Source organism: Bubalus kerabau, chromosome 15 (genome assembly GCF_029407905.1).
Source record: "Bubalus kerabau isolate K-KA32 ecotype Philippines breed swamp buffalo chromosome 15, PCC_UOA_SB_1v2, whole genome shotgun sequence".
NCBI lineage: Eukaryota > Metazoa > Chordata > Mammalia > Artiodactyla > Bovidae > Bubalus > Bubalus kerabau.
In genome coordinates this window covers 58,690,756-58,718,299 of record NC_073638.1, presented here as the reverse complement: position 1 = coordinate 58,718,299, position 27,544 = coordinate 58,690,756, and the positions used below count along the sequence as shown (strand labels likewise).

The following is a 27,544-nucleotide window of genomic DNA, read 5'->3' as shown; positions in this document are numbered from 1 at the left end:
GACAGACTGACATGTTTACGTTGGTCGCCTGGTGCAGCCACAAAAGTGGCAGTTTGCGCTCTGGGCCAAGCGTTTCATTTTTGCCATCCCCCATATTTTAGATCCATCCCAACTTTTTAATGGCTTGTGTTGCTCTCTAAATATTGGGTAGAAATAGCAGAAGAACCAAAATAAAGCATGGGGGGATCATTTGAAATTAAAACTAGTTAGTAATCAAACCAAACAGACATATGTGTGCCAAGTTTTTTAATGTCACCCAACTTTCACCCCATCAGCCTCCTTTCAACACCCCGCCCCACCCACCCCCTTCTGCTTGCCGTGCACAGCCAAGCAGGAAGTCCATCATACAGATACAGGATTTGCAAACACATGCTATGTAGGCCTGGAGTTACTTACAGGAATGTGATTTGCATGATAACATTATGAGCAAACAATATTAAGTTAACACCTGAGACAAGGGCAAATGCTTCTCTAGCGCTTTTCATGACAGGGTTGTAAACTGTAATTATGAAAATTGCAGGGCTCTTACAAAACATCTTTACTGCTCTCATGATTTATTTTCCTGAGATTTTTCTCTTTTTTTGTTTGTTTTCCCCATATATATGATGAAAAACTATAGTGGAAAAAACAATGCAGTAAATATTTTAATTGTAAAGTGTCTTCACCTTCTACCAAACTGAAGGACATTCCCATTCTTATAGGATAAATTTCCTAGATAAGTAAATGGTTTTAGAACATTTCTTAAAATAATTTGTTAGGGCCTAATAGTTGTGCATGTGTATTTTATTTTTTATTTTTATTGAAGTATAGTTGATTTACAATATTGTGTTAGTTTCAGGGTGTGTGTGTGTTTTAAGCCTTAGACGGTGTAGTGATTATGGAGACAGGGTTTTGGAGACAAGCTGTCTGGGTGTTCACATCCTGGCTTGATACCTGGACAGTTGCATTGCCAATTCTGGAAAGTGAGTATAGTCACAGTACCTGCTTCTTAGGATCGTTGTGAGAATAAGGTGTCCAAATCATTTGTTACAGCTCCTGGCACTAAATGCCAGCTCTTTTTATCATTGGAAGTAGTGTTGATTAGTAGAAGTGGTATTTGGTCAAAGCATATTATCTAAAAATGGTGATACTGTTATTAGAATTTGACCCTTGAAAAATTGATCGCTTAAAAACTACTTAAAAGTTGTAAGTAGTCAGAAAGTTCATCGGAGGTAATGGTGTTGGTCCTCATGGCCTCTGTGACAAATTGCATGGTGAAATATGAAAGCTAGGGGTAGTGCTCTGATTTTTAAGTAAGTCTTTTAGTCATCTTAAAGCAGTGGTCCCCAACTGAGGACCAGGGACTGGTTTTGTGAAAGGCATTTTTTCTATAGATGGGGTGAGGGGGCTGGTTTGAGGATGATTCAAAACTATTAAATTTATTGTGCACTTTATTTCTGTTATTGTTACATCAACACCTCAGGTCATCAGGCATTAGATCTTGAAGGCTTGGAATCTCTGTCTTAAAGGACCATCTTTTATTCTATGATTACATCCTTTTGGCTTATTTTGTTATTAAATGCCCCCCATATCCTTATAATAGATGTTTTGTAGATAGTTGCGTGGGTTTTAAGGGGTAGGGTTGGAAGTTCTGCTGATTTCAGGTACCAAAATTCTGAGAGTTGAATTCATGGTAGGCATCCTTTCTTGTGTTTTTGACAGATGGTCTTCTAGCCACTGCCCAAGATCTCCAGCAACAATGCCATGGCTTCTCTTACTGAGCAGCTCTAAAGCATTAGCAGTGTCCTTTTATGTTGTATGTTGTGATATTCTCTGCCTCACAGATGTGGTATAATGGAAAGACTGAAGGCTTCTACTCCAAATTTTATTTTACCTTGGGTACATAAGGCCAGAGTTGTTATGAATATTACAAGGGGACACAACACTAAGCCTATATAAGACAACTGGAAATTTTCTTTCCTCCTTCCTTTCCCATCGATTGCATCTGTTCATTGTACCTACTTCGCCCATCTATATCTTCTCTGATCTCCATGAGAGCTCTTCAGTTCCTCACTTCATGATCATCTTCTCCAGACCCAGATAGCCTGTATTTTCTGTGGCTCCCCTAGTCAGAGTTTTGAGGCCCCTCACCATCCCAGCCTTCAGTTTTGGAGGCAGGCTGCATGAAGTCTCTGTATTTAGCTCATGCATTCCACCTGGGCATCTTAGTATATGCAGAGTTAATAGTAGTAATCCTCAAGTTCACTCGGCCTCTATAGTTTTCAAAATGTTTTTGTGCCTCCCCAGCCTTGTGGAGGCAGATGCCTTCCCATTTGCCTGTGAGGAACCCGGGAGCCTTTCTAAGAACAAATGGACATCATTTAATTTTAGAGTTGGGAAGGCTTTGCATACCATGTCAGCCTCACATCCCAGAAGAGAAATTGGAAAGGCAGAAGAGTTGAGGGACTTGTCTTGGGCCATGTGGCCAGTGTTTGGTGATGGCCCTTGGGAATTGGGTTCCATTTTTAATCTGGTTTTGGTCCAGTTGTTGAACTGTGACACTGTGCTGCCTCTGTGCTCCGCAGTGATGCAGAGAAGTGTTAAACAAATAAAACAGGGCTTCTTAGCACAAGGAATTTACAAGTGATCAGTTTTGTCTTTCTGTTTAGTTTCTTACAGAATTTCCAGCAGCTGAGACAATGATGGGTACAAACTTTGGGAAGGAGGTCTACATTGAGTGGGATTGTTCAGGAAGGGTATTTTATAGGCGACCTTGCTGAAAATTAGAGTAGGTTGTAGGAGAAGAGAGTAGAAGTGTGTCCCGTGATGCACATTACTGCAGCATTTCTTAAAATATCTGTGGTGGGAGGCCAGTTTTGTTCTTTAAATTTCCACCAATCCAGTGTGGCTCAATACTTTTGTAAAATATAATAATGATTAACTTTTAGAAAAATTGCGAATCCCTTGGCAGTCCAGTGGTTAGGACTGCACTTTCATTGCCAAGGATGTGCGTTCAGTCCCTGGTTGGGGACCTGAAATTCCACAAGCTGCGCGCACAAGCTGCATGGAGCAGAAGAAAGAAAAAAAAAAGTAGAATAGAAAAATACAAACCTAAAGTTGTTATTGTTTGATTGAAGGCATGAAATTACTTTGTCAAGTTGCTCCAAGGTGAACTTGAATAATCTGTGGTCTCACTGTGTCTCGCTGACAGGTTACACGCTGGCCCCATGTTTTGAGAAGCACTGTCTCCTGTGGACAGAAGTGGGAAGGTTTAGACCCCAGTGGCGGGGGCAGGATGGGGCTCAGGGGTCTGAGCAGGGAGGACATAATCAGAACAGGTGTGTGTAGGTGAAACGTGGGAAGAAAAAGAAGGTGAAGGTGGTGTTAGCTGATAGACAGTCTCAACTTCCAGTGGGCAGAGGAGAGTTTAAACTTGGCACCATGGGGAACAGGGAGCTCCTGCAAGTTCTTGAGCAAGGATGCTGGCTTGTCAGTGGTCCACTGAATGATGCTTTTGGATATTCTCAGTGACTAAGATACTTGCTGCTCTGTAAGTAAGCTGTGTGTGTCTGTAAAACTCCTTTGATGCCTGCCAGTTAATCTTTCATGTTTTCTGGTTTTCTTTGTCTTCCTCTGTTTATATGATCTGAAGAGCAAACATGGGCTGCTTTTGCAGGATCTTCCTTCTTGAATTTTGCCTTCCAACTTTCTCCAGGGGACACTTTTATCTAGAGTAGATCAACTACTTTTCTTCTCTCCAAATCTTGTTGCTTTACCGCCTCTGTGCAGCTGCATTCAATTGTTATAAAATTCAAATTTTCTACCAGAAAAATTTTTAATTTTTTAGGCAAATACTGTTGGCCCTCCCAATCCATGAATCCCATATCCACGGATTCGACCAAACACTAATCTTGTACCATGTTTATGGTCGAAGTTGGTTGAATCTGCAGATGCAGAGGGGTCAGACTCAGGGATGTGAGCTTCTGTGGATTTTGGTGTCCACCATGGGTCCAGGAACCAACCCCTTGGATACCAAGGTACTGCTGTACTTGTTTTGTTTCTGAGCAACTCGAACACACAGTCAGAAATGGGGGCTGGGGAGAGAGTGTGGAGATGGAAAAGTCTCTGTGGGAGAGATATTTAGGGAACAGTAGAGATAGCCCATCTTAAGTAGGATCGGTGCTCCTGGTACGTGGAATGTCTTTTTATCTTTTGTCTTTGAGAGAGTGGCAGTGCTCTACTATATAGACCCCTAAACTACCATGGCCAAGAGCTTGCTAAAGTCCAAGGCCTGGTAACTGGCAGAGTGTGATGTGGATGTGAGTATGGAGTGCTTTTTGTACAACAGGCACGAGCTCAGCACTTTACATGTATTACCTTATGTGCTTCTCCCAGCAGCCTTCTGAGGTAGGCGCCTTATTCATTGTTTTTTAGATGAGGAGGCTGAAGCACAGAAGTTGATGAAGTTTGTTGAAGTTCATACAGCTAATACATGGTGGAGCCTGGATTTGAACCCTAGCAGCTAAGAGTCGGACACGACTGTGCGACTTCACTTTCACTTTTCACTTTCATGCATTGGAGAAGGAAATGGCAACCCACTCCAGTGTTCTTGCCTGGAGAATCCCAGGGACGGGGGAGCCTGGTCGCACAGAGTCGGACACGACTGAAGCAACTTAGCAGCAGCAGCAGCCTTGTTGCAAAGCTGTTAATAGCTTTTTACCCATTATGTTTGACTGCCTGAAACTGGTATGCTCCTACAATGTGACCAGAATGCTCTGAGGATTGGTCACCTTGCCTGGTTTAGTCAGATCTACAAAGAGATAATTGTTATATCCTGAGTGCTAAGAAACATGGGGGAAAATACAGAAGGAAGTAGAAGGAAGAGGTATCAGAGCTCAGCCAGTGTCTTTGGGGGGTTGAATAACAATAGACTTCCTACCTTGAAGTCCCCACAATGTGTTAGGTCCTGGACTAGGAATTAAAAGATTGGTGGTGACCAAGACAGACTAGATCTTTGCCCTCATAAATGTTCGTTTCTGGTGAGGAAGACCGTGACTACCTAAGCAGGCCCCGTAGTGTACTGTGCTGCAGTGGTTCTTACATTTCAATGTGCATCACAGTCTCCAGAGAGCTTGGTAACATCTCTGGAGTGTCTGATTAGTAGGTCTGGAGTGGAACCCAAGAATGCCTGTCTATCAGATTCCTAAGTGATACTGGACCACACTTGGAGGACTCCGGGTTGAGTGCTGGGGCCAGCATATAGTAAGTGCTATGTGATAAGTTATAAAAAATAATTGAAAGGATTTCTCCAGGTGGTCCAGTGGTTAAAACTGCCTTCCAAAACAGGGGGTGCAGATTCCATCCTTGGTTGGGGAATTAAGATTCCACATGCCACGTGTTGTGGCCAAAATAGAATAAATGAAAGATAAAAAATGAGATTATTTAAATGGTAAGAGCTAAAGAGAAAATGAACTGGGTGGTGACAGAGTGAACTGGGAGCCACTGTCACCTGGCTAAAGGTTGACCTTTGAGATGAACCCAGAAGATGAGATTAAGCCTGCCCTGAGGGGAGCTGGGAAAGCGCCTTGGACTGGTAAACAGAAAGGAGCTTGGGTGAGCTGGGGGCAGAGGGGTTGAATCTTTTGGGATGAGCTTGGGGAGGATCCAGGGGACAAGTCATGTAGGCCTCTGTAAGGAGACAAGTGGCATAAACTGTTTCCTTGCTTAGGCTGCTAAGTTGCAGGTTGAATTGGAAAAAGAGAAGCATGGAGGCAGGGAGACCAGATTGGAGGCTGCCGCAGTGGTCTGTGAGGGATGCGGGTGGCTTCGATGAGGATGGGGAAGAAACAGCTAGGAGCTAGAGGAATGTGTCTTGTTTTTGTGTCTGGTGGTTTATCACAGCAATGGATGCTCATTGCAGAGTCCCATGAAACAGTTAAATTATATCTTACATGTGCTGTTTGAGAAAGCAGAGAAGGACAAGATATATTTTAAAAAGTCATCATCAAAAGTTATTTGAATGCTGGCATCCCCTCCCCCAAATGCCCTGTCCTCCCCACGGGCAAACCGTCAGCTATCTGGACAGCTATCAGGACAGCTCATTCTCTGAGATCTCTGGTACAGCTATATTCATGTGGAGTATAATCTGTATGTGTGTGTCATTGCTTAATTGTTGGCATGTAGTGACTCAACTGGTAATTTAAATTAATAGACTGTGCATATAAGCAGACTATTGTTCTTCTTAGATCTCGATGGAGCTTTGATTGGCACTTAAGTGATGGTGTATTTGAATTAATTACTGTAGCTGAGAAGGCGCTGGGAAAACACATGAGGGAAGAGAAGTGTAGTTGTGAGGTGCTGTAGGAAAGGAGTACACTCAGTTTGAGAGTGAGCCTGGAGTCAACACTTCTGGACTTAGAGAATGAGGGAATAGATGCCAGGACGTCATGGAGTCTGGGGCTCTGTCTACACTGCTGTGCCCCAAAGAACGGTCAGCTGGGAGCCCCACCTGCTCTCTGCTGGGGGATCCCACACCTCTCCCTCTCCTGCCCCTTCATCCCAGCAGGAGGAATAGTCATAGTATTCCTCCTCCAATAGTCCTCAGCTCCCGTCATCCTAGCCCAGTCAGTTCCACCTCAGGCGGTCTCTTTCTCACATGTTTACACACATCCTCTCTAAACCTTGTGCTTCTTTTCCTTTTCTCTTTTAAATCTTGCCCAGTTACCTCAGGAAATTCTTTCCCTTTCTTTGTTCTATTCCTGGAGCCAAAGTTAGGGGGAAAAAAAAAACACAAAAAACCAACTTCTAGTCATGGTTAGTATTTATGAGATTTATGCTATGATAAGTCTATTGACAAATGATCTAATTACCAAATCCTGTGGCTAATCTATTTCCTGATTATGTAGCAGCATCGGACAGTGTATTTACTTGATCTCTTAGAAGCTTTTCCTTCAGATTCTTTCCTTCTCTTCTTGATCATTCCCTTCCTTCTTCTGTTCCTCTAGTTGAGGTTTTTTTTTTAACTATTTATTTTATTCTGGGATATTCCTGACTAACATTCATGATAGTTTCAGGTGAACAGCGAAGGGACTCAGCCATATGTATCCATGTCTCCACTGAGTTATTTCTAAACCCTTGTTTCTCAGCCATTTTTTGTTTCTGTTCATGCTCTCTGGGCAGTGCCACCCACTCGGCAGTTTCCATTCTCCCTTGTCTTTGGTGCCTCAGTTCTAGGCTGGCATCTGTTACCATCCAATACAGAACACCACACGACCTGATAGAGCCAACACACTACCCTCCTGCTGCTGCTGCTAAGTCGCTTCAGTCGTGTCCGACTCTGTGCGACCCCATAGACGGCAGCCCTCCAGGCTCCCCCGTCCCTGGGATTTGCCAGGCAAGAGTACTGGAGTGGGGTGCCATTGCCTTCTCCGACCCTCCTGTTAGGTCCTCAACGGATGGCAGGACCCTTCTCCCAGATCCATGAGTGAACAGAGAAAAATGTCAGTGTCCTCTTCAAGGTTCAGCTTTTCCTTTCCCCCAGCCTCTAGTCACTGCATTCTGTTGGTTCTGCTCTTTTCTTGCTTTTCCTCACTGGCCATTGTGCTGTTGTGTCTCTCCCCTTCAACCTTCTTGCTTCTATGATTGCCCTTTTATAAAACCACCCAAATGGGCTTGTACATTTGTTGACTTCTGAGTGCCAGACACAGAGAGAGTGCTCACAAAATACTAGTGTTAGCCTCCTTATTCCAAAAAGAATCCAAAATAACTTTTACAAAAATGCTTAAGATAAAATATAAAGTAAGTGGCTAGAAGACGTGTCCCCACACCTCAGTTAGGAATGGAAAATACCAACTGAAGACAGGAATTCCTGAAGCTACTCATCTACTGTATATACATTTGCGAAAGGGAAGGTTACAGTTTTGGCTCAGAGAATCTTAAGAGATGATGGGAAGAGGAAGAGAGAATCCATTTCTGTGGTTGCACATTGTCTATACGATAGAAAGGATGTGCTGTGCAGGAGAAACACAGCTGTTCTTGGAATGGAGGTCAGAGAGAACTTTTTCCCAAGGGCTCTGATGAAGAGAATACTGTGTGGCTTCATGAATCATAACCTCATCGAATTCTTATGATATCCATAGCAATCCGTTTCATGGCGATGCTGCTTCTGACCCCACTAAGCACGGGCCAGCAACAGCGTGTCAGCGTGCGATTCCAATCAAGGTCCTTGTAAAGGTGTAGAGATAGTAAACACCGCGCCCATCCACTAGACTTTCTTTGCAAAGCAGCCTTCTTTATGTTCCTTAAACAGTTTTCCATAGCTCCTTGTCTCTGTGCTCAAATTCTTTATTCTATGGACATTCAGTGCGCTCTGTAATGTGAGCCTGTGTTAGCCTTCTGGGTTTGCCCCGACCTGTGAACTCTGCATCCCAGCCCGGCCAGCATACTTGCTGTTTCCTCAACAGCTCTGTCCTTCACGCAGGCTGTTTCTTTAGCATCCAGGAAGTCCTGCCCTCCCTACCTTCTTACCTGATTTGCATCCAGCTCCTTCCTGTCTCCCCAAGCTAAAAGGGAATGTTTTAACCAGCAAGCCAATAAAGCTACACTGAATAACAAACTGTGAGTTCTTTACATAAAACTGAACATATCAACCCTTCCATAAAGGTGTCCAGAATTTCATTTTACTGTTTGGCTTCATTTTATTTATTTATTTACATACTTCTTTGCTTGGCTGCTTCCATGCAGCAAGGCATGTAGGATCTTAGGTCCCTGACCAGGGATTGAACCCATGCTCCCGGCAGTGGAAGCATGAACCCCTGATGACTGGGATCACCAGGGAATTCCCAGCCTCATTTTAAACTTAAGACTTCTTCAAGGACTAGCATCCTTACTATATAAGAAGAGACTTTTCATGCATTGGTTTGTCTCTTTCTGTGTTTTGGTTGTCTGCCTTGCTCATTAGTTGAGCTACAGTTGAGGGGTTCAACCAGCTCTTACCTATTAACTTTAGGGTCTAAGCACCATTGAATATGTTTCTGGGGAAGTTATTTTCCCCAGTCCCAGAGCATACTGTTAAAATATTACAGCAATATTTTCCAGTTTACAGTAGTAAAAGGAACCCTGATCTGGGATTTATCTTTTTAATTCTGATCTTGGTTTCTTTGATTAATTAAATTTAACCCCTCTGGGCCTCAGTTGCCTCATTATTAAAATTAGATGGTTAGACCAGATGGTGATGAGGAATGATGATAATAGTAAAAATAATAATGGCTGACTTTCATTGTTTGCTGTGGGCTAGGAAACTGTACTGGGCCCTGGCTAGAGGTTCCATCCTTTAATCTTCACAGCGACATTCTAAAGTCAGAAGTGTTATCCCCATTGACGCTTGAAGAAACCAAGGCACAGAGAAATTAAGGGATTTTGCTGAGGGTTATACAGCCGGTGAGCCAGCAGAGCTGTGTTCAAACACAGGGCTCTTGGTCAGGCTTCTGGGAGAAACTTTTAACCACTCTGCTTTCTAGTTTAGTGGTTCTGTGAGATGCTATTTATAGGACAAAGCCTGTATTTTGAATTTTTGAGGAAGAAAAATTAGTTACTGAAATCCAATTTTAATCATTCCTCCCAAGCTATTTTTAAACCCAGGAACTTGTATTGAAATGAACGCCTTGCTCTCGTTCCCCCAAATGTGTTTGCATGTGAGGTTGTTACTTGGTTATAGCAGTAGCCTGTGGGAGGAAGTCTGTCATTAGTGCTCTTTGCTGTCCATAAGCAATGTGCTCTTGGTGTTTGTCCCGGGAGCAGATCAAATGTCAGCTGTCAGGATGAAGATATTTTACGTGCCCCCTCCTTTCTTTTCTCCTGCAGCCAGGTCTTTGACTGTCGTCAGATAGGTGGGAAATTAAGCCTTCTTAAGCATTTCTCTTTTTTGGGAAATGCTCAGAAAGGACTTGTTACACGACTGATAAAGCAATTAACATAGTGTCTGCCGTGTCATTCATTAAACTGTGACCACCCTGAGCTGAAGATTTGGGATACCGTTGTGAGCAAAACGCAGGGCCTGCCCTCGTGGAGCATAAGGTCTAAGTGGAAGAGCAGAAAATTGATCAAAGTGATAATTTACAAATGCTACAGATGTTCAATGAGATGTTTTCCATGTTATTATTTTTCTCATAATATTTTACAAATGAGGAATTAGCCTTTTATTTAAGCCCTCCCCAAGGCAATCCAAACCAAGGTTTCCACTTCTTCCCATCGCAACTCATTCGACACTGTTCACTCATACCTATGGCTGTTAATGGATGATAATTCATCACCCAGATGACCTTACCTTTGAAAGTGAAAAGGAGCCCTATTAATAATTATGCTGAAACGATAGATATAAACTGGGATTGTCCAAGGCAGACTGGAATGTGTTGTCAACCTCCTTATTGGTATCTGAATTGACCTCGTAATCTTAAACATTCCTCAATTATGGTTAAGCTCCTTATGTGGAGAGAGTATGTGTTTGTGTGTGTGCATGTGTGTGCACGCCTGCACTGATGAACAAATGAATCACAAGTGTGTGCCTGATTTCCCTGGAGGTCAAGGGCATTAAATATCCTCTTCCTTATAGGAATTTATTTTCTAAGACATTATTTCTTTTCAATTTTCAACAAAACTGCTTCAATAAAACATCAAGTCAACTGTAGAATTGAGAGATTTTATTAGGTAGACATTCTAAAGTAATAACTTTTTTTTTAAACTATCCATCTTGCCTTTGTTGTTTTGTTTTTTAATTTTTATTTGAGTATGGTTGATTTAGAATGTTGTGTTCATTTCAGGTATACAACAAAGTGAATCAGTTATACATATACATATATCCACTCTTTAGATTCTTTTCCCATATAGGTCATTACAGAGTATTGTGCTTTGGGGTTCCTAGTGTATATGTCTCTCTCTTTTTTTTTTTTAATAAATAGATTTCAGGGTAGCCCATTGTTTTCTGTCCAGGATAAAAAAACAAAGGACCATATTACCCATAATGATTGCGAAATTCAAAAGGACACTGAAGTGTTTTGTGTCCCAGACTTTTTAGAATGTGAAGACTTGTAAAAAAACGGAGCTGTCCACAAGTATTACAAAGCCTCAGAGTTGAGAGTATTTGCTCTCAAAGATGCAGGATCATCTCAGGTTTGATTGCCTGGCTTCTTCTGTATTGACTTTAATGAGTTGTAAGTCATTCCCAAGGGGATATCCTGAATGACTTTTTGTAAACCGTCATCATCAATGTCTGTTGTCTAGCAGTCAACAGAAATGATTGTGTCATCCCAGTTACAATTTTGAGTCATTCCTCTAAGGATAAAATACATTTTACAAGCCCTTTAAAAAAATGACCATCAGAGAGGAGAAGAGAGAGGGTGTGTAGTGTGTGTTTGGGGGGGTATTGCGTGCCTCCTGGCTTGAAGGGAATTGCCCCAGCGATTGCCCCACAGAACCAGCGTTGTAGGGATGGTGAAACCCCAGCGTCTGCCCCTGGGTTCAGGCCTTGACCGTTGGCAGCTGGCCTTGGGGTGTAAGCTGCCTCATAGTTTGAAATTTTCCTCTTGCCTCAACATAATGAGGTCAGTGCCTCCTATTGCCCAGGCTGATTATTGGATGTGCAGACAGTGATTGTTGGGAAGCGTCTCTTGGATTTGGGGCCTTGGAAGGGATTTACTGGAGTATAGTTTTTGTTACTGTTGTTTTAAACCTTTAAGTCACTACATTAGTAAAGCATGGTTTTGTCAGATTATTTATAAACATCTTATACACATATAGACTTCCCTGGTGGCTCAGATGGTGAAGCGTCTGTCTATAATGCGGGAGACCTGGGTTTGATCCCTGAGTTGGGAAGATCCCCTGGAGAAGGAAATGGCAATCCACTCTAGGACTATTGCCTGGAAAATCCCATGGACAGAGGAGCCTGGTAGGCTACAGTCCATGGGGTCTCAAAGAGTCGGACACGATTGAGCGACTTCACTTTTCACTTTCACTATACACAGTAAGTGAAAAATTATCATGCTGTTGTCTACTTCTAGAAATCTGGAGAGAGCCCAGGGTGTGGTTTGCTGATGTTGTTTAGTCGTTAAGTCATGTCTGACTCTTTGTTACCCCGTAGACTGTAGCCCACCTGGCTCCTCTGTCCATGGAATTCTCCAGGCAAGAATACTGGAATGTGTAGCCATTCCCTTCTCCAGGCAATCTTCCTGACCCAGGGATTGAACCCACGGATTGAACCTGCCTTCTGCACCGGCAGGCAGATTCTTTACTGCTGAGCCACCAGGGAAGCCCCAGAGCCCAGGGTGACCAAATAGAAATTTAGCAAACTCAGCTGATTTATTGACAGTTATGTTGAAACAGTTGAAAAGTAATAGTGTAATATAGTGTTTTAAATGTGTGCCTGTATGTCTGTCTCTCCTTTGTAATTTTTAAAATTAATTTATTTATTTTTATTATCCCTGGTTTATTATAAAGGATTTAAAATGAAAAGCCAGATGAAGAGGTACAGAGGATGAAGTTCCTCCGAAAGGTCTGGAGCACAGAAGCTTCTGTCCCCGTGAAGTTGGGGGGCATGACCCTCCCAGCACGTGGATATCTTAAAAGCTCAGAAGCTTTCCAAACCTCCTCATTTAGGGTTTTTTTGGTGGCTGCATTACATAGGTGTGATTGATTAAACCATTGGCCACACATAGTTGAACTCAAATCAGCAGCCCCTCTCACCTCCCCAGATATCAGGAGGTGGGGCTAAAGGTATATATATATATTTTGTTTTTTTCTGATTTTGGTATTAGAGTTATTATTTTTAAAAAATCTTTGCCACTTATCTATACTAACAGCCTCTCCTCGCGGCCCCCCACCCCCCCCCCCCCCCCGCCTTTTCTTTAATGAAGAAAGTTCAGGGTGGCCCATGTGACCCTTCTCTCTAACTGCTGCTGTCTGTTTTAGAAACTGCTGTCACTGAAGTATGACGGTGCTGGGGCGTACTTAAAGGACTGCTTTAAAGGTTCCTTATATCCATTCTACCTGGTGGTGCTGGGGAGCAGCTGTAGTTTTGAATCCATTTGGCAGGAGGAATAAAAAGATTTGGCTTGAATAGCCAAGTTCTTGAACTGATGGTTCTCACTATATCACAGGGACAGTATACGTGAACTTGAAACTAAACTCTGTGTATGAATCAGGAAGACTGAAGCCCACATCCGCTGAAACAAAATTTCCTGAAACAGTACTTACCTTTATTACATTTGATGCACTCTGATGTTTTTCTGTTTTATTCTCTATTCCTTCATATCTTAGTTGAAAAAAAAAGTTGGCTCTGACCCATTAAAGTGATTTCACCATCCATTAATTGGTTGTGAGCTGAAGTTGTAAAAAATACACGTCTAAACAGTTTTCTTGGGTGGGTGTGCACGTTTAAAGGCAAGGACCATGAAGTAATGTTTTCCTATCAGTGGTGTTAATAAGTGTAGCCATAATAAAACAGCAACCGTTTAGTTAATTAGAATATTTACCATAATAAATGCCGTGGGATTGATTTCTTTATGAATAGTGCATTTTGTCTGCTAGGATGAAGTAATTGAGTGTTTCCAATCAGCCCAGACGACAATCCTTACAATGCTTCTTGTTGATGTTAAATGGACTATTGAAATAGCATTTTGTTTGTGTGTCTTGGCTGGTAATGAGCACTGTTTTGTCATCGTTAGGGTTACCAGAACAGCTGTTGACACCCAGAGAATGTCTGAGAATGCCCGTTAAGTAGCAAGAAAACAAGGAATATTACAGTTTAACCCTTGTCTATTCCATGTGATGCCAGATGCTAGGGGTCCTCATTCAAACTATACAAAAGAAAATAATGTTCTTTTTGTCTTTGGTATTCAATTGTTCTTTGCCATTTACTAAACACTGCTCTAGATTTAGAACATTTTATATTTTCCTCTTTAGGACACACTAGAAAACAGGCTGTGTTTAAAATGACAAAAAAGCAAAAAAGCCTCAAAAACAATCAGAATTTCTTTCCATATTAGAAAAGATATTGAATTAGCCTAACTGGCTTTATTTTTTAAAGCTACTCTTTTGAGGATGTGTAATGTAAGTGACACATGACTTTTGTTGCAGTATGAAATTTACGCACTACTGTTTTGCTCTCTCTGTCTTCTACCTTGTTGGGTTAGCATCTCCTTGAAGAACACACCCTTCAGTGTCTCCTAGACTGTATTGCTTCACCGAGACCATAAACAATTACGGCATAAAATATTACCTTTGGAAATGAAGTCATGCGTCTTTCTTAATTGCTGAACCCTTGTAATTCTGAAGGGGGTATGTTTAAGTCTGTCCTGATACACACACTTGCTATACACACTTGCTAACATAAGCAAATGTAGCCTGCACATATAGGAAAAATGTGAATCACAGGGTTTCTTATTTTCTACTAATTATGCGTGGAATGTGCAGGAGCAGGAATGTCGAAGTAGAAGTCATAATGATAGATTTTAAAAGAACCTTCGAAGTTAGCAAGTACAGGATATTTTACAGTAGAGGAAGCTGAGTTCCAGAGGAGCTGGAGTTTCTTCTTCCTAACTTCCCTTCCTTCCACCCCATGGCAGTAGATGGCTGCTAGAACGATCTTTCTACAGCAAATGTGACGTGCTTAGTCTTCCTCTGGTAGCTTCCCATTCTTTTGGAATAAAGTTGTGATTTCTTGAAATCATTCACAGAGGCCTTTGGGGATGTATTTTCTGCTTGTCTTGGTAGCTTCTTTTGCCAGTTATATCCATTCTGCTTTAGTACTTCAGTTCCTGTATAGTTTTATCTTGTTGACCCCTCTAGTTTCATCTCATTTAACATATTCCCACTGTCTATGAACAAAGCTAGTGGAGGTGATGGGATTCCAGCTGAACTATTTCAAATCCTAAAAAATGATGCTGTGAAAGTGCTGCACTCAATATGCCAGCAAATTTGGAAAACAGCAGTGGCTGCAGGACTGGAAAAGGTCAGTTTTCATTCCAATCCTAAAGAAAGGCAATGCCAAAGAAGGCTCAAACTGCTGCACAATTGCACTCATCTCACACGCTAGTAAAGTAATGCTCAAAATTCTCCAAGCCAGGCTTCAGCAGTACGTGAACCGTGAACTTCCAGATGTTTAAGCTGGTTTTAGAAAAGGCAGAGGAACCAGAGATCAAATTGCCGACAACTTCTGAATCATGAAAAAGGAAGAGTTCCAGAAAAACATCTACTTCTGCTTTATCGACTATGCCAAAGCCTTTGTGTGGATCACAATCAACTGTGGAAAATTCTTCAAGAGATGGGCATACCAGACCACCTGACCTGCCTCTTGAGAAACCTGTATGCAGGTCAGGAAGCAACAGTTAGAACTGGACATGGAACAACAGACTGATTCCAAATAGGAAAAGGAGGACGTCAAGGCTGTATATCGTCACCCTGCTTATTTAACTTATATGCAGAGTACATCATGAGAAACACTGGGCTGGAAGAAGCACAAGCTGGAATCAAGATTGCTGGGAGAAATATCAATAACCTCAGATATGCAGATGACACCACTCTTATGGCAGAAAGTGAAGAAGACTAAAAAGCCTCTTGATGAAAGTGAAAGTGGAGAGTGAAAAAGTTGGCTTAAAGCTCAACATTCAGAAAACGAAGATCATGGCATCTGGTCCCATCACTTCATGGTAAATAGATGGAGAAACAGTGTCAGACTTTATTTTTCTGGGCTCCAAAATCACTGCAGATGGTGACTGCTGCCATGAAATTAAAAGATACTTCCACTTTGGAAGGAAAGTTATGACCAACCTAGATAGCATATTCAAAAGCAGAGACATTATTTTGCCAACAAAGGTCCACCTAGTCAAGGCTGTGGTTTTTCCTGTGGTCATGTATGGATGTGAGAGTTGGACTGTGAAGCAGGCTGAGTGCCGAAGAATCGATGCTTTTGAACTGTGGTGTTGGAGAAGACTCTTGAGAGTCCCTTGGAGTGCAAGGAGATCCAACCAGATATCTAGGAAATCAGTCCTGAATATTCATTGAAAGGGCTGCTGTTGACACTGAAACTCCAATACTTTGGCTACCTGATGCAAAGAGCTGACTCCTTGGAAAAGACCCTGATGCTGGGAAAGATTGAAGGCGGGAGGAGAAGGGGATGGCAGAGGATGAGATGGTTGGATGACATCACCGACTCAATGGGCATGAGTTTGAGTAAACTCTGGCAGTTGGTGATGGACAGGGAGGCCTGGCGTGCTGCAGTCCATGGGGTCGCAAAGAGTCAGACACGACTGAATGACTGAACTGAACTGAACTGTGTAGAAGGCACCCTCTACCCAAACAAACAAGTTATCGATTCAGAGGCTTTCAATTTTTTTTTCCTATGAATCCAGTGACAACTATGTTTTACACCATGGCCCAAAATATATATGAAATCTAAATAACTGTCATGAAATAGTATTTATTCTTTGTCTGTGTGACATGTTTAACTTTGAGATTAACTGTTCCTTGAGAAATTGAAAGTCTTGGTTGCTCAGTCGTGTCTTGACTCTTTGAGACCCCATGGACCCCCACCAGGCTCCTCTGTCCATGGAATTCTCCAGGCAAGAATACTGGAGTGGGTTGCCATTCTCCAGGGAATCTTCCTGACCCAGGGATAGAACCCAGGTCTCTTGCATTGCAGGCAGATTCTTTACTGTCTGAGCCACCAGGAAAGCCCAACTATTCCTTTTATTTATTTATTTTTTTAATGCCATTTGTCACCTACTGAATGGATTTCAGATCCCTCTCTGTGCTGCCAGCTTCCTACGGGAAGTTTGGAAGCATTTGGGGAATGTTGTTAGTTGCACTAATTAGTGCATTGGAGGACCAGGGGTGCCAAGCACTATATAGTGAGCAAGACCGTCTTGAATAATGAAGAATCATCTTGCTCAAAAGCCAATTGCATCTCTGCTGAAAAACAGTGCTGACCTAATGTGTGAGACCACAGATTGAAATAGCAGCTCTCTATAAAGGAATATCTGCCCTTTCTACCTCAGTACCACAGCCCTGCCTCTGGAAGCCTCTCTCTGGCTCCACTTAGGCTGACCGTCTTCCCTTGCTGTACCATGCAGATCATGGTATTTATTTATTGCTTTGTTATTGCAGAGCACCCTTAGGGTAATCTTACCTGTCTTTTATCTATCCGGGACCCAGCACACAGTCCGTCACAATCCTAACAGGTGCTCAATAAAGAAAGAATGAAGAGGCTTGGTCCAGTGCCCTCCAGGTAGATAGCAGAGGATGTAAAAACAACCAAAACAACACCAAAAAGGCAAATCAAAAACAAAAATTCTGTAGGTTTCCTGACTCTCAAGCCAAACCAGTGCTGTGCATCATGTTGTTGGGTTTTGGGGCAGGGTTGGAAAAGAGGACTTCTAGCCTCAGGATGAATTATTTTTCCTGTGGGAGAAATGTGAAAAGATAATATCATGTACACATACTTATTTGTGAAGGCCAACACAGGCCTTGAGGTTTAATTTACATACAGTAAAATATGTACTTTTACTTTTTAGTATGCAGTTCTGAGAGTTTTGATAAATGTATACAACCATGTAACCGCACCATGCAAATCAAGATATACACCATTTCCACTGGGCCAAAAAAGTTCTTTCATTTCCCTTTGTAGTCAGCCTTTCTCCTGTCCCATCCATTTATACCTAGTTCATGGTCATAAGTGTATGTTTAATTTTATAAGAAACTGCCATACTGTTTCCAGAATGGTTGTGCCACTAACAGTGTGTGAGAATCCCAGTTTGTCTATATCCTTGCCAGCACTTATTACTGGCGATTTATTTTTTTGCATTTTCACTTCAGTTCAGTCGCTCAGTCATGTCCAACTCTTTGCCACCCCATGGATTGCAGCATGCCAGGCTTCCCTGTCCATCATTTTGCATTTTAGCCATTCTAATAGCTGAGTGCTATCTCACTGTGATTTAATTTGCATTTCACTAATGATGCTGTGAAAGTGCTGCACTCAATATGCCAGCAAATTTGGAAAACTCAGCAGTGGCCACAGGACTGGAAAAGGTCAGTTTTCATTCCAGTCCCAAAGAAAGGTAATGCCAAAGAATGCTCACACTGCCACACAATTGCACTCATCTCACACGCTAGTAAAGTAATGCTCAAAATTCTCCAAGCCAGGCTTCAGCAAAACGTGAAGTGTGAACTTTCAGATGTTCAAGCTGGTTTTAGAAAAGGCAGAGGAACCAGAGATCAAATTGCCAACATCCGCTGGATCATGGAAAAAGCAAGAGAGTTCCAGAAAAACATCTATTTCTGCTTTATTGACTATGCCAAAGCCTTTGACTGTGTGGATCACAGTCAACTGTGGGAAATTCTTCAAGAGATGGGCATACCAGACCACCTGACCTTCCTTTTCAGAAACCTGTATGCAGGTCAGGAAGCAACAGTTAGAACTGGACATGGAACAACAGACTGATTCCAAATAGGAAAAGGAGGACGTCAAGGCTGTATATCGTCACCCTGCTTATTTAACTTATATGCAGAGTACATCATGAGAAACACTGGGCTGGAAGAAGCACAAGCTGGAATCAAGATTGCTGGGAGAAATATCAATAACCTTAGATATGCAGATGACACCACCCTTATGGCAGAAAGTGAAGAGGAACTAAAAAGCCTCTTGATGAAAGTGAAAGTGGAGAGTGAAAAAGTTGGCTTAAAGCTCAACATTCAGAAAACGAAGATCATGGCATCTGGTCCCATCACTTCATGGTAAATAGATGGAGAAATAGTGTCAGACTTTATTTTTCTGGGCTCCAAAATCACTGCAGATGGTGACTGCTGCCATGAAATTAAAAGATACTTCCACTTTGGAAGGAAAGTTATGACCAACCTAGATAGCATATTCAAAAGCAGAGACATTACTTTGCCAACAAAGGTCCTTCTAGTCAAGGCTGTGGTTTTTCCAGTGGTCATGTATGGATGTGAGAGTTGGACTGTGAAGAAGGCTAAGCACCAAAGAATTGATGCTTTTGAACTGTGGTGTTGGAGAAGACTCTTGAGAGTCCCTTGGACTGCAAGGAGATCCAACCAGTCCATTCTGAAGGAAATCAGTCCTGGGTGTTCTTTGGAAGGAATGATGCTAAAGCTGAAACTCCAGTACTTTGGCCACCTCATGAGAAGAGTTGACTCATTGGAAAAGACTCTGATGCTGGGAGGGATTGGGGGCAGGAGGAGAAGGGGACGACAGAGGATGAGATGGCTGGATGGCATCACTGAGCCGATGGACGTGAGTCTGGGTGAACTCCGGGAGTTGGTGATGGACAGGGAGGCCGGGCGTGCTGCGATTCATGGAGTCGCAAAGAGTCGGACGTGACTGAGCGACTGAACTGAACTGAATGACTAATGTTGAACATCTTTTTATGTGCTTTTTGCCATTTGTGTAATCTTTTGTCATTGTGTAATAGGTGAAGTGCCTATTCAAACCTTTTGCCCATTGAAAAATCAGATTTTTTATTGACTTTTGCGAGTTCTTTCCAGGTTATAAATACATTCCTTTATCCCAGATGTGTTTTGCAAATGTTGTCTTCCAGTTTGCTTTGTCTTTTATTATATTCTTAACAGTGGCAATAGAGCTTTGAAAGTCTTTAAAAATGTAAAAGGGGTTTTCATCCATGAAAGTAGATGATTGTAAGACAAATTCAGCATTCTTCTCTACATCTTGCAAGGCTCTTGCAAGGCTCAAGAAATCCCATTTTGGATTCTTTCTGCTGGGAAGCACTGAGCCCTTATGCTTGAAACACCAGGGAAGATGCCAGATAGTATGGAGCCAATTTATCCTGCTGCCTAAAATTAGAGTGGAAGCATTTTACACGGCATCAGAAGGGTGTCCACCATGCCATCTAGCAGTGAGAAAAGACGTAAGGTTAAAAAATATCTCAGAGCGCAAACTCTGACTAAAATGGCTACCATTCTATTTTGGCCCCATTTCTGCAGTGTAATTAGAGAGCAGTATCTTTACACATATGTAGCTGTTCTTATTGTTTCCAAAATGCAAGAATGCATTTTAGAAAGGTTAAATTTAATTGCACGTTGCAACAATGTCTTCAGCAGTAATAGCCAGGTAAGAAGAGAGCAGACTGATGGATTTTAATTGAAAGAAAGTAAGAGAAGTGTGAACCTATCTTTTGGTATAAAAACTTCTCCATCCTAGTGCAGGGCCTTGCACTTACATGTGTGCTTTGTACACATTTGTTAACTAGGTGACAGTGTATCTCTTTGTCTCTGGGAAAGAGACTTATCTCTTTTCTTTTTGGCACAGTGATTTCCAGGTGCAAAGGTGATCCCTCTCATGATGTATGGCTTGCCAAAAAATAGCATCGAGATATATATTAAATACACTTTCCTTAAAAGATATTTTCAGAGAATTTTTTTTTTCCACTTTGCAAGTAAAGAATCCTAAGTGTCAAGAGATCCACATGTTTAGAATGATAGCATTTCATATTGGTCAAAATATATACCATCCATAGAAAAAGAACCTGTAATATCTCCCATAAAATAGGACAGTGGTTATTCCTGGGTATTGATATTGTTGATGGTTTTCTCTGTATGTCAGTGCTTTAAAAACAGCGGATATAGGTTGCTTTGTTATAAAAGTGGTGAGTGAAAGAGATCACTTGCCCAAAGGTTCAGAATCCTTTGGGTCAGAAAAGAAATTAAACTTGGGGCTGCCCTGATGGTCCAGTGGCTATGTCTGAGCTCCCAATGCGTGGGACCTGGGTTCAACCCCTGGTCAGGGAACCAAATCCCACATGCTGCGACTAAGACCTGGCACAGCCGAATAGATAAACAAATATTGCGAGGGGAAAACGGGGAATTAAGCTCTTCATACACCTTGTCTAGAACCTTGGTGGTGTGTGCGCGTCGACATCACTTCTCTGTGAGAGAGACCTTCCCTTCAAGTGTGTCCCACCAGGGACGTTTTTCAATTGAGTTTGTTTTTCGTTTTTGTTCAAACAGTAGACATCTGTGGGCCTGAAAATTTCTGGTGGATGACAAGACCCTCGAAAAGTCATTGGAATAGTATTGGTTCTTTATCATCGTCAGCATGTGTCTGCTGAGTTTCAGGACATCACCACCATTTTCTGGAGAACGGTTTAGAGAATGATGTGTTTTGTAGAAGCTGTTTGTAATTTATTAAACATAATTTATCAACTTCTCATATGGCCGGGTAATATTTGCGTTATTACTAACACCGTGGCAGCAAAAGTGCAGTTCTATCTAACACAAATAGGAGGGTTTATTCAAAGTTAGATAACATTGGGTCAATCACAGTATATTTAAAATTAAATAACCCCATGGCAAAAGGCCCAGACCGGCAAGCATGCGGTGGCGAAGTCTGCCGTGGTACTCTCTGGGCCATCAGCAAACAGGTTGGGCTCGCTTCGGGAGCATTTTACAGGGATTTTAAAAGGTGCCTTGTTGAAACTTGATGTTCCTCTCTACTCAGTAGATGCTTTAGCATTAGTGAATTTTATGAGTGGAAAAAGGATAGTTTAACCACTGGGGAGATTTAGCAGTTTCAATTAAACAATTGCATTCTTTCAGCGTCAATTTTGAAGTCGGTGACTGCTGGTATTGGAGGTTTCACCTTTATTTTCCTAGTGGGGTGATGTACTTTTGCATTTTTGATCTCTGTTGTAAAAATTGGGGATTGTTACACTGGGTGTGATATGCGTGTGCCCTGTTCCAGTTGGTATACCTTGAGAGGCCTAAATTATAAAGAAATCTGTTATGGAACCAGTATGTATAGATATATTCATGCATTTCCCCCCATTAAGTAAAAGTTCTGGGTTCTATCGCCTGCTTCATTACTTATGGTGCAAAGTCCTCCTGGCGCAAAGCCATTTGAAAATGGCTCTTATCTTTCCTGTATTTCTAACAATTTTTCTATGAGGATGTAATTTCCTACCTCCTTCTCTCCCTTGTCTCCCTTCCTTCTCTGTCGTCAACCAGGCCTCAACATTTTACTTTTTTTTAAAGCAAAGTTCTTTGATCTCAAAGAGCTCTTCTATCTCAACAGCTTTGACTCCTGGAATTCTGGGGTTTAGAATCCAGTTTTGCAGTTAGGAACAGCTCCAGGTTCTAGACCTTCTGCACCATTTAGTATTTCCCTTGTGTAAAAGCTGTTTCTTTTCTGGGAAAGCAGGCCACCAAAGGCAGTGAGGTGCTTGGCCTGGTGGCTCTCGGTCCAGTGGATTCACACAGCTTCTAGGAGCAGAGGACATAACACCTGTTACTTATTTAGCTCTTTATACGTGACTTGACATGGGGCTCCCCTGGTGGCTCAGTGGTAAAGAATCCTCCTGCCAATGCAGGAGATGCAGGTTCGATCCCTGGGTCATGAAGAAACCCTGGAGTAGGATATGGCTACCCAGTGCAGTTTTCTTGCCTGGGAAATCCCATAGACAGAGGAGCCTCGTGGGCTACAGTCCATGGGGCTGGACTTATTGACTGAACAACAGCAACGTGGCTTGACATTTTCTGGTCTTTACAGAATGCTATAGGATTTAGTTACTACTGCCTCCTTTATCTAAATGAAGAAGCCAGGGCTCAGAAAAGATGACCAGTTTGCCCAAGATACACAGCTAATGCTGGTGAATCCATATGAAAGCCTTAATCTTCAAGGCCTGTGTCCTTCCTTCCGTTTATGCCAGGTTGGCTCCAAGTAAGGCCATCCGTTCTCTTGAAATCACTCTTTGGAGGCTTTTGAGTTGGTGGTCTCTGACTTCATAAGATTATTTTGTTTTCTACCTTATACTTATTTTCTTCATAGGAACCCAGGATCGCAAATCTCCGGGTATAACTACAGATGTTCCTGGCAAGATTGTGTTGCTCATCATGAATGTCAAAGCACTGACCTAGGGGTGTTATCTTCTAGCTAAAAATTTTCTGTACCATTTTCTTTTACTTATGTACTTCAGTAATTTATAGGCCCATGAGCCCAATATATTTGTAATTATTGGCTTAGGGCTTCCATTTGTAAATTGTTACAGTTAAGTCATCACCCCCAGCATCCGAAGCCTGGAGCTCTCTTGCCGGTGTTGGTGATGTCAGGTCTAGAATCTACTCTTGGGGCTGTCTGTAGGTTGTTTATCACCATTAGCCCTCATTATTTTAAATGAGTACCCACCCACCTTATACTCTGTAACCACATGTTTCCAGAGCTTCTCTGGAGATTATATCTTGCAGGTCCCCCCTCCCTTTCTTTTCTTTTTCTCCTCCTTACTTGCAAATGCTTTGTAAGTGAGGCCCAGAAAATATGAAGGAAAACACCTAAAAAGATAGTATGTGAAATTCAGATCAGTTTGGAAACAAGTGTTGCTTCTGACTCTGAAGCTTTGGGAGAAAAAAAAAACCCTCACCAAGTGTGTTTAACACATATTAGTTTGTAAATATGGAGTCCCACTAATTGCATTTATAGCTCACAGCAAAACTACCTGTTATGTCTTGTTACTCTGAGGGGGGAAAAATGAGAGAGTTATATAGGTGTATGCATTTTACAAAATTGGAATTCAGGGAAGAGTGTGGTGTAAATTCTTTTATAATTATGTGTCTTTTTCTGCTGAGGCAGTTAGTCAGTTTTTCTGTTGCTGTGATGCTCACCTGAATTCAGGTGTCCCAAACTTAGAGGAAGGGCTTCCCAGGGGGCTTAGTGGTAAGAGAATCCACTTGCCAATGCAGGAGATATGGGTTTGATCCCTTGTTTGGGAAGATCCTCTGGAGGAGGAAATGGCAACCTGCTGCAGTATTTTTGCCTAGGAAGTCCCACGGACAGAGGAGCCTGGTGGCCTGCAATCCATGTGTCACGAAGAGCCAGACAGGACTGAGCACACGCACGTGCACACTTGGAGGAAACGGTATGGAGTACCTCCTTTCATAAAGAAAGAAATTATGGTTGTCCTCCTTTTCCCTGTTAATTGGAATGACTAAAGAACACCAAAATTGTGTGATATTTTGCAGAATCACTGCTTACTTATTAGTTTGCTTTTCCATGTGATTAAAAGTTTTGTTGTGTTCTTACCAATTATTTTATTGGTTAAAGGTAAATGTGTTTTGGTTAAAGGTAAATGTGACAGAGGATGAGATGGTTGGATGGCATCACCCACTCAATGGACATGAGTTTGAGTAAACTCCGAGAGTTGCTGATGGACAGGGCGGCCTGGTGTGCTGCGGCCCGTGGGGTCGCAGAGCCGGACACGACTGAGTGACTGAACTGAAATGTGTTTCCAGTGGAAGTGGTTCAGTTGTTTTATAATGACAAACCAGGAGTCTTTAAATGTTGCTTTATGGTCAGTTTTCAGAAAGCTGCCTTTTCCATCAGGTGAAAGTGAAAGTGAAGTCCTGTCTGACTCTTTGCCACCCTGTGGGCTGTAGCCTACCAGGCTCCTCCATCCATGGGATTTCCAGGCAAGAGTACTGGAGTGGGTTGCCATTTCCTCTCCAGGTGATCTTCCCGACCCAGGGATTGAACTCAGGTCTCCTGCATTGCAGGCAGATGCTTTACCCTCTGAGCCACCAGGGTCCGTGAACCTCATGTATTTTCATCAGGGAGGGTGAGCACCTCCATGAAAACTACCAAAAAAAGTGAATCATGGAAGTATATGTCAGGCCAGGAAGAGCCTCAGTACATCAGTGCAGCTCCCCACCCCCACCATTTTACAGATAAGCAAACCAAGGCCCAGGATTAAACAATATTCCTTCTGACCCCTATTGGGGTGCTGTTTCTCTAGTATGTTGTTCCAGTGTTTATGAGAAATAAAAGGTTCCCCCCTCCCCTTCCCCAGGGATAATAATAGTTAACTAAATTAGTATCAGGGCCTGTATTTAAAAATAATAATTCCTAGAAAAGTGTATTAATTTTATTTTCTTATAAATTATCTTTAGTAGAATTTGAGTTGCTTTTAATGATAGACAACTTTGGAATGCATGTGAATCCCTTTGGTCAGAGGATTCATCTCCAGAGAATTTTCAGAATTTTGTTTCTTCAATAGCTAAAGCTATTTATAGTTTTATTATTATTATTTTCAAGCAGAAGCGCTCTTCCTGAGATCCTCTGATTATCTTGCCAAGGTCTTGGGGGCAGTGTCCCCCTCTCTTTTTAACCTTGATTGGACTCAGGATTTGCTTTATGTCCTGACTACCACTGGAGCTAAGTAGCAGGATCCAAATGATGTTTTAAAAGACTCAAAGTTTGGAGTTAAGATCTTGGGCTCTGGAGCTCACATGTCCTGTTATACCACTTGCTGGTGGCCTCAGGGAGGTTATTTTGCCTCAGGAAGCCTCAGTTTCCCCCTTCATAGAATGAGATCAACGTGCAGTCTTATCCCCTGATCGGTATTTGCAACATGTCAGCTGCTACTGCTGTTTTTGCTATTGCATTGTTATTATTATTCCCAAGCCAAGACGTTTCCCAAACATGCCTTGAGAAAGGCTAGGAAGAAGGAAAGCAAATTCCACTTTTAACTGTTGATGAGAGGGAAGGTGGGGAGAAGGGACTGACTTATGTTGATACTCAGTGTCCTTTAAAGGAAAATTTTACCTGATCAGAGTAAGGAAAAGAAAGTGGTATTATTGTCAGCTGGTTTCTGTGTGCTTGATTTCTCTTCCACTTTCTTAGACCCATTTGTCTGATCCAGTCATGGGAAAGTCACATGTGTGAATTTTTATCATGCTTTATAGAAAGGAGAGACCTGTGGGCTGAACCACAGAATTTAACAGCAGATAAACAGGCGGGGGCAGGCTTCCTTGGTGGCTTAGTGGTGAAGAATCCACCTGCCAATGCAGGAGATGCAATATTGACCCCTGGGTCAGGAAGATCCCCTGCAGGAGGAAATGGCAACCCACTCCAGTATTTTTGCCTGGAGAATCCCATGGACAGAGGAGCCTGGCAAGCTACAGTCCACGGGGTTGCAAAAGAGTCAGACATGACTTAGCGACAAAGCAGCAGCAACAACAACAAAAGAGGCAGGGGGACCTGGGTGAGGTGGGCAACCCAGAACCTGCAGGGACTGTCCCTAGTGAGGCTGCCTTCACCTGCGTATCACACTGTCCAGATTAAGCAGTGTGGAAGGAGAAAGCCAGGCCAAAAGACAGCTGTCAGAGAAGAAGAAAATGGTTAATAAAGTGTTTTTTTCAGCTGCTTGAACTAGTTAATTGTTGAGTTCTGTTGTCGAGTGGTACCCTCCTTGCTGCTGTCTCTTTAAGTGGAAGTGGACCACATACCTGTCATGTACGCACTTGTTTGCAGCCTGCATCTATTCATAGGCTAAAAATGAAATCTACTTACAACTATTACCTGGAGGACTTTTATAGGTTTTACAGAAAATATGACTGGGGTACAGTTAGGACCTGTTTTATTATCCCTGACAGTGGCTTAAGAAGCCACCGTAGCTGTAGATTTCTTTTATCAAGTTCTGGGTATTCGTTTGCTTATTTTTGTCAGGTACACAGTACTTTGAATACCAGAGCCCTGAAAGGCCACACCAGCTCACTCACTGTGGGTAGTTGGAGACATTTTTTTCCCTAAGAATACTTAAAGGGCAAAAACCCAGGATCTGGATATAGCATAAATGTTGGGGTATAGTTTTTAATAAAACATTAAACTTTTTTGTTTTCTTAACATTGCATTCTGAAGCTAAATTATGACCATTCCTATGTCTGTCTTCTATGCTCATTTTTCTTGCTTCTTTACAAAATTTTATCACCTAATTATTTTTCTGTTGAATTAAGTGCTTTAAGTATAATATAACATAATTAACAATCTTCTTAACTTTATGTTTTCCAGGGATATCAGCATGAATAACATTACTCAGTTACCAGAAGATGCATTTAAGAACTTCCCTTTTCTAGAGGAGTTGTAAGTATTCTTTTGAGAACTGTTTTTTTGTTTATTTGAGTATTTCTCCTTTTCTCTTTGGAAGTTCTCACAACAGAGATTGTCTGCTGTTTCTCAGGGGACACTCAGAGAACTGGGTTCAGTGGCCTCAGAATAGTGGAAACCATGTGTTTTGGGGGAAACAGACTTGAGTTTTTAAGAAATGTGATCGCTGAAGTTATTTTTGAAAGTCAGGATGAAAAATGCTACTTCCATGGGACTTTTTTGCTGCAATTGTTATGACCACGAATGAGGCAGTGACACAGGTTAATTACAGTGCTATCCCAAGATAACAAGCCTGCTATGTAATTACCATGATTGCCACAGGAGTTGCTGTGTGGGCAATAGAACCGTAAAGAATAATCCACAGCATTTCAGGGTCATGATGCAGCAGATGACCTCAATGTGAGCCAGCAGAAAACTTTCCTTGGACATGGGCAGGTGGTCTTTGGGAGAGGGGCGAAGACATGGAACATCCTTCGGGTCTCTGAGAACACCTTTAACGTTAAGCCTGTTTCTGAACTTGGCGGTGTCATCTCGCATTTCCAATTTAACAGCTTACATGGGAGAAAAGTTCTTTCCACCTGTAACCTCCATTTTGTTTTTCTCTCCACACTATTT

The 27,544-nt window shown here is 42.1% G+C and overlaps 1 protein-coding gene across 3 annotated transcripts in view; it reads left to right on the top strand.

Moving 5' to 3' along the window:
• LGR4 (leucine rich repeat containing G protein-coupled receptor 4) overlaps window positions 1-27,544 on the top strand; it is a 106,863-nt gene that overhangs the window by 30,850 nt on the left and 48,469 nt on the right. For 2 of the 3 annotated variants that reach the window (XM_055549170.1, XM_055549169.1), the window contains exon 2: window positions 26,834-26,905. In XM_055549170.1, the coding sequence (XP_055405145.1) occupies window positions 26,834-26,905 (72 nt within the window). Of the gene's footprint in view, window positions 1-23,174; window positions 23,907-26,833; window positions 26,906-27,544 lie in introns of those variants that run through there. The other variant, XM_055549171.1, reaches the window with a different exon arrangement.